Source organism: Populus trichocarpa, chromosome 12 (assembly GCF_000002775.5).
Source record: "Populus trichocarpa isolate Nisqually-1 chromosome 12, P.trichocarpa_v4.1, whole genome shotgun sequence".
NCBI classification, from domain to species: Eukaryota; Viridiplantae; Streptophyta; class Magnoliopsida; order Malpighiales; family Salicaceae; genus Populus; species Populus trichocarpa.
In genome coordinates, this window is record NC_037296.2 from 10,713,808 (window position 1) to 10,721,688 (window position 7,881).

Below are 7,881 nucleotides of genomic sequence, written 5' to 3' on the forward strand. Positions count from 1 at the left end.
TATTCATCAGCACAACTATTTAGCCCTCATGCAATATTGGTTCCATCATATCTTCAGTTTCTATTATTTATTTAGTGTTGGTTCATAATTATAATATCATCAAACACATTTGCTCCACAAGTTGTAGCTACGCGTGAACAAGGCATCTAGTCAAGATCTAAACCACAACATATTCATGATAATTGCAAACTTTTTGGTTTCTCCTTTTTTGGGAATTCCATTGCACCGAAAACCATCCACTACTCACAGGCACTCTATAGATAAATCACAACAACAAATTAATGTTACATCAAATCATCTATAATTGTTGGGTTCTAATAATCAATTTAAAGGTTTTTTTAGGATCTTAAAAAATAATTAATTTAGTAATCTAAACGAAATCACGTCACAAATAAAAAGAAAATAAATCCATTAAACACAAAACTCTAGGTTTTGATTTTTATGAGATTTTGTTTTCTTAAATAGGAGAGAAGAAATCAATTGGAAAAAAAAATTTGTGGAAAGAGCAAAGTTTGGTTATTTATGTTACATTGTATATACAAGGATGTATTTGTCTCTTCATTTAAAATTTAAAATTGAGTTTATCCAATATGTAAACCATAATTTTGAAAACAGTAAAGGCAAAGTAAGAAAATAGTTAAATTTTAGGAGGTTCAAGATAATTTCACCAAAATATAATATATTTTCATTCTACTTCACTTAAATCTACAAACACTAAATCTAGATTTTACTTCACAACAACATAAAATAATAATAGATATTGCTACATATATTTCTTTTTAAATATATATTGGCACACATGTAATGGTAACAACATAGAAGTTACATTATTCAGTATATTATCATTTCTTTAAAATCACTTTAACATATGTAACCTAACAATATATCATTCCTCGTAATAATTTGATTTATCAAATTTTTCAATCATAATTAAACAAGTATATTTAATTTTTTTTACAAAAAGAAATTGTATGTGAGTTTTGTCATAGTAAAAATTATTTAATAAATAAATATTATGAGGAATGTGTTATGCTCACAACAATATTAATTAATCTAACTTATCTATTTTTATGGATAGATGAAAATAACCTTCTTACATGACTTACATGAGAAATAAAATTGGATAACACTATTTTACATAGTATAAAACAAACATCATTAGCTTATAAAACATCTTCTAACAATACATATATAATCCAAAAATTAATAAATCTTTTTTTAATTCATTATATTGAATTATCAAGAGATTTCAAATTATAACATTGTTTTTACAAATCTTTGAAAAAAATATATAGAACAATAAATAATCTAATCATACATCATTTTTATATTAAAAAAAATTATATAATGACAATGATGTTCTGTCAATTATTACATAAAACATAACAAGGTAGTCTACACATGCTATGTTGCAGATCCTATCAAAATGTTTTTGCATGTAAAAAAGATTGACCACGCCACGTGAAACCCTTTGGAATTGTCATTAAACTACATCTAGTTGGTCAAACCTAAAAACTCATGACACAACTCTTTATTTAGCTCGGATTTTAAATTAAATCATTGTGGAAGTTACCCCAACGTGACCTAATAGACTTGTCGGGTCCAAAGATAATTCAAACGGCTAGTTAAAACATGATTTGACTTTAAATTTTTTTTTCAAAATAACATCTTTTTAAAAAGATATTAAGACGTTGACATATTGAATCGGCCTAGTCATTAAAGCTTAATTCGTCAAATCCACGACCTGAGTCATGGACTCCACTAGGTTTAATATTTTTTAAAAAAAAATTATTTGATAAAAAATAAAAACTCGCAAAATTAAATACAAAACAAATATCACAATATTTATTTGAAACTACCCTATAAAGACTAATTAAAAATCAAACAAATATTTTAATTTTTAGAACTCTCCAACTCATGGACTAATAAATGAAAAAATAAACTTTTAGATCAAAATTAAAATTGTTATGAATGTGAAGTTAGCCATATATTTTCTCTATTTTTTACATTTTAATCCTCTATATTTTAATTTTGTATTTTTACCATAATTAATTTTAGGTCTAATCTCATCTAATTAGGCTATAAAAGGATTTAAATCAAAGAAAAAAATTCCAAAATTTTGAGAGAAAAAAAATCAAGTACTTCACTATTCATATAAATAGTAAAACACCTAGGGAAAAACTATAGATATTTTAGTATATATGTTAATAATATATTAATAGTGATGCATTTGGGGAAAAACTCCAGATCTTTTAGTGTATATATTAAGGGGAAACAAATTTTAAAATGTGGGATAAATTATCACAGGGAAAAGGTATATGAATGAACAATTCATTTTATATTTTTTTTCTTCTTGATCTTTTTTTTAATTGCACTCTTCATTATAAATTAGCTACTGATTTCTTATGATTTGTTATAGGAAAACACAATTAAAAGATATAGGACCAATTTGTAAAAGGTGGCAAAATGTGTTAGCTGGTCTAAAAGCAGCACGACAAAGTTTTTCTTATTCTTATTTTCATTTTTCAACTACTTCATTCCCTTTGATTTTTGAGAGTTTCATTTTGATCTCAAACTTTATTTTTCTCTTTGTCAATCCCTAGTATGAAAGAGAAGAGAGAAGTCGTTAATTACAATCATAGTGAAAAAGTTATCAATTTTCCACAATACAATGATGAAAATAATTGATCTTGGTGTTAATTGGTCCCATTCACTAGCCAGGGACATGCAGGATTACACAAGGTCCCACTCCAAAACGCACAACTCGCCATGTTGTTGCATCCATAAAACACGAGAGAAGTTCGATGATGATAGTTTTTTCTTATAAACACGCCTGAAAATATTGAACCAGCCTTTTTGTTTTTTGTTTCTTATTTTATTAAAAAGAGCATTGGATTGACATCGCTTTAAAGTTTTTAAAGAAAAAAAACAAATCAGGTTTTGCCCTAGTCAATTGAGTTAGTTGAGCCACACCTTGACTCGGGTTTGCCCAGAACATCATTGTCATGTTAATAATTTTTTAAAAATTAAAACGGCGGCGTCTACAATTCTTTTTAGTCAAACCTAGTTTTGACCAGGTTAGCCAGGTTATGGTTGGACCCACTAATTCAACCAAATCACATTAGTTTAATTTCCACATGATTTGATGTATTGAAGTCTTGATGCCTATTTGACATTGCGGTTCAACTATGTTTTTGAAAAAATTTGAAATTTTTTAGCTTTAAATTAAATATTTTGTATTTTTAAATCGTTTTAATGTGCTAATATTAAAAATAATTTTTTTAAAAAATAAAAATATATTATTTTAATATATTTTCAAACAAAAACTACAAACAACATTTACTCCATTCCCAAACAATCACTTATAGTCATTTTATTAAGTGCACACTTTAAATTTTAAATTCACCATCAACATTATTTTTGCTGCTAAAGAATAATCACCTTGACAACGGTTACGTATTATTTTAGCATTAAAGAAAGTATTTGAATTCTAAGGTCTCGTTTGTTTGACGGAAAGTGGTTTTCTGGAAACTACTTTTCAAACTTTCATGTGTTTATTTGTCATCAGGAAAGTTGGTTAACGGAAAACACTTTCCAGTCAAAGAAAAATTTGGCTTGCTTTCCAAGAAAGTGTTTTCCTTTTATTTTGGGCTGAAAATATTTTTCGGAAGTTGTGAAATATTTAGAAATGTCATATTATTTGCTGATTATATCAAATTTGGTTCTCAAACTTTTGATTGCTATATATATTTTGTTTTGAATATTTTTTTTCAATTTCATCCCTTCAAATTGATTTTTATATTAACTTTAGTCTTTATTTTTATAATTGTTATTTGCTTTTTCCTTATCATTTTTTAATTGAAAATTTTTATCTATCAAATTTGGTTATTATTCTTTTGATTGTTACTTATTTTATTTGAAATAATTTATGAAATGGTAATCATTATTATTTTAATTTCATTTTTCAAATTTTTTATTTGTTAGATTTGATCTTTATTATTTTTATGATTATTTATTTTATTTGAGTTAATTTATGAAAAAAAAATTTCAATTTCATTCTTATTCAACTTTTTAGTTTATAAGATTTGTTTCTCATTATTTTAATAAACTTGAAAAAAATAAATTATTAATAAATTATTTTCTAGATTATTTTCAATAACATAACTAAACACTAAAAAGAAAATTTTAATTTTTTTTATTACATTATCAAATATCAAAAAATAATTTATTTTTTTAAAATTTACTTTTTAAAAAAATATTTTTCAGAAAATAAACGAAAGGTTTAAAATTATTCGCTTTGATTGCACGAAAAACTAAAACGCTCCGTGGAAAGTGATTATTCTGTTGACTGAACTACCACCTTGTCTGTGACTCTACTCTGCTGCGACCTCACGAGTTTGTGTCGAGAAATTAAGATGAGACCGCAGATTGTGTTATTTGGAGACTCAATAACAGAGCAATCTTTTAGATCTGGTGGTTGGGGTTCTTCACTTGCTAACACTTACTCTCGCAAGGTACAACGTTATTGGGGTTTTAAAGATGCCCTTTTACTTCTACTTTTTTTTTTTTTTGTATTGATTTATAATCCTGTAATCATGGTTGATTTTGTATTATAGGCTGATGTGTTAGTCCGTGGCTATGGTGGTTACAATACAAGATGGGCTTTGTTCTTGTTAACTCACATTTTCCCTCTTGTAAGCAAAGATATCTTCTTCTTTTTTTTCTTTTTTGTGTTGTGGGATTTATTTATTTATTTGATTTATTGGTGTTTGTATTGGCAGAATTCAACAAAGCCTCCAGCTGCTACTACAATATTCTTTGGAGCTAATGATGCAGCTCTTCTGGGGAGGAACAGTGAAAGGCAGCATGTTCCTGTTGAAGAATACAAGGAGAATCTCAAAAAAATGGTTCTGCATTTGAAGGTCTTCTTTCTATCTTACATTATTATTATTATTATTATTATTATTATTATTATTATTATTATTATTATTATTATTATTATTATTATTATTTTGGAATTCTTTTGTTGGTTTTATATATTGGTTGGCAATAATCAGTACTAAAATTTGTCTACCTTTTATTTTACTGTATTTGAAGTCATCTATTGTTGATTTTTTTTTAAAAAAAGTAAAATTTCTTACTGATTCAACTCTGACATTTGTATTGGGTCAATGCAAAATCAAAGATGCTCTTGAAAGTGATGAACCAGCAACGAGAATAAGTTGTAATAAGTATATACAATACAAGCAAATCCTAATGTAACCAGCTGGGGATTTGGTGAGGATTATTTATAGCAACAGATTTTGTTAGTGTTTAGTGTTTACTGCTGAAAAATTTTGTTGATTTCCTCATACTGAGGATTGCAGCATGGTAGCCTATTTTTGATCCCCACTGAAGATTATTGAGAACCTTTCAGAAAGACCACATCCAGATCTTGTAATTGAGAGTCTATCTTCATCTTCATTGACTCAAACAGCATCAAGCATGAGTTCCACCCTATCTGTGAGCTCTAGAACTGCCATATCATCTTTGCCACTTCTGCCATTCTAGCAGAGCCACATAGGTATTTCTGCACTTTGTAAATACCATATTTGCATTCTTGTACATATTCATCATTGTCTTAAACAAATCAAATGACATTGGATCTGCAAGAGGAGACCACCAACCCCTACTACTGTGTTCAACATTCCACCGAGGCCTTCTCATTCATGACCTCTTATTGCTCACTGTATTCACCCTCAACAGCACTAATCCACTACCACCACCTCTCTTACTGCAATCCATCCCACCATGGCCCAACCCAATGCTCATCTAGCGCTGCTCTATTCAGCACCAAGTTCACATCATTCCCCTCCCTCTTACCATTGAATTTCCTCCATTACCCATATGTCAAATAATTTGCTGCTATAACATCACTAGCTCCCACTTTGTTGCCGTCTCCTGGATTGGAGCAGCTGCCAACTCCCGTTTGTCCACAGTTCTGGCTTCAGCACAATTGGAACTTCTGACAATTTCTCAGTTTGTAGTTTGTACAGTTCCCCATTCAAGTTTTGGCATATTAAATTTTTCATTAAAAATGAAAAAGAAAAAAAAAAACTGTACTAAAAACTGTCATATTAATTTCTTCAACTCTTCAATTTTGAATCCAAGGAGCAATCCCGGGTTTTAAACAAAGTACAGGACGGGTTTTAATCCAATATATTAGAATTTAGAACCCCAGTTGTAGTGTCACAATTTGCTTATTCAATTGCTAGAATGAAAGCTGTTGCTAAAAGTTAGTTAAATAATATCTAGTACCGACTTGGTTTCTTATTGTTATTTTGTGATGTTTCAGTTACATCACAATTTATTGCCATAGTTATATTGGTGAATAACTGAATATACATAATCTTCTTGTTGCTGCTTAGCAGCTTTTTCCAGGTTCCCATGCCCCAGTTCATCTATAGTAACAAACTAAAGTACACATGAAGATGACTATCTCGTTCTATATCAGCGGGCATCAGACCTGTTTCTGATTATGTGAGTGGAATTTGTTTGCAGGAGTGCTCTCCCGCCATGCTAGTTGTGCTTATTACTCCACCACCAGTTGATGAGGAAGGGCGTAAAGAATATGCCAAGTATGATCCTTTCCTTTTCTGTTTTCTGACCTTCAGTTTTCACATGCACACACAGGCTGCATAGAGGTGCAGACGCATGCTATTGAGGATTTTTGTGAGATGTGTCATCTTCTAAATTAGCGTTATGAAATATATTGGAAGTAAACCTACAAATGTGTTTGGGCAGTTCTTTATATGGTGAGAAGGCCATGCAATTTCCAGAAAGGACAAATGAAATGGCGGGAGTTTATGCAAGGCAATGTGTTGAGTTAGCCAAAGACCTAGGCATCCGTGCCATTGATCTATGGTCCAAGATGCAGGGAACAGACGGATGGCAGAAAAAATTCCTGAGGTTTGTAATATTTAAAGCTTTGATTACCTGAAATTTATGAATATCTGAAAATGTGCTTCGTTTTTTGTATTCCTTCACACAAGCAGCTCCTCGCATATATTTTGTTTTCACTGCAATATCATTCCAACAAATTCATTTATGCTTTGATGTATATTTTTCTGGATTGAAAGGAGATTGATAAGGATGATGAGCAGAGGACAAAAGAAGAACTTTTAACGAAATAGATGTTATCTGGTTATATGAAAAAATGGTTTAGTCATAAAGACTTGTAGGCTATTATTATCGTACTGTAATTTGTAGTTAAAATTAGCCATGTAGCTGCCTGTAAGTACTAACAAGCATGCGTATTGCAGTGACGGTTTGCACCTAACCCCAGAAGGTAATGCAGTGGTCCATGAAGAAGTAGTAAGAGTGTTCAGTGAAGCATGGCTCTCTGCTGAAGATATGCCATATGATTTCCCTCACCACTCAGAAATTGATGGAAAGAACCCTGAGAAGGCTTTCCTACAGAAGTGCTTATAAAATTGCATGCTTCTTTCTTCATTAGTTGTTTACTTCTTCCAATTGGTGTTCAATTTTTTCCCTGTTTATTGGAGTCTTACTCTTATGAATTTCTGTATCATCCATTCACCTAATAAAGAGGTTTCATTGGTGATTTTGTCAACTAGACGAAAATTAGTAGCATTTGATTAATGTACAGCAATTATTTCCTTAATTTTTGACTAGGAAACACGCTCAGTATTCTGCAAATTGTAAATAACAAAGTAATGCATGTACTGGTTCATATTTTGAATCCGTTCCTTCGTGATGGCTACCAACATCAACCTTTTTTTTTTCTGGGATAAATACTTCACCAGTGATCTCCTCTACACCCTTGTTTTTATTCCTGGAACTCCATGGATTTATCACATTTTGGGTCCATTTATGTTGCCA

The 7,881-nt window shown here is 30.0% G+C and overlaps 1 protein-coding gene across 1 annotated transcript; it reads left to right on the top strand.

Moving 5' to 3' along the window:
* The first annotated feature begins 4,300 nt into the window (after nt 1–4,300).
* Nucleotides 4,301–7,612, top strand: LOC7456893 (GDSL esterase/lipase At5g62930). The gene is made up of 6 exons (XM_002318018.4): nt 4,301–4,514; nt 4,617–4,694; nt 4,782–4,922; nt 6,541–6,617; nt 6,784–6,948; nt 7,302–7,612. The coding sequence occupies exons 1-6, from the start codon at nt 4,416–4,418 to the stop codon at nt 7,468–7,470; spliced, it is 729 nt and encodes a 242-aa protein (XP_002318054.2). The 5' UTR covers nt 4,301–4,415; the 3' UTR covers nt 7,471–7,612.
* The last annotated feature ends 269 nt before the right edge of the window (nt 7,613–7,881 follow it).

Coding starts and splice junctions, on each gene's coding strand:
- LOC7456893 (XM_002318018.4), top strand. CDS start 4,416: ATGAGACCGCAGATTGTGTTATTTGGAGACTCAATAACAGAGCAATCT. Junction 4,695..4,781: donor TAACTCACATTTTCCCTCTT/GTAAGCAAAGAT, acceptor TTGTATTGGCAG/AATTCAACAAAGCCTCCAGC. Junction 4,923..6,540: donor AAATGGTTCTGCATTTGAAG/GTCTTCTTTCTA, acceptor ATTTGTTTGCAG/GAGTGCTCTCCCGCCATGCT.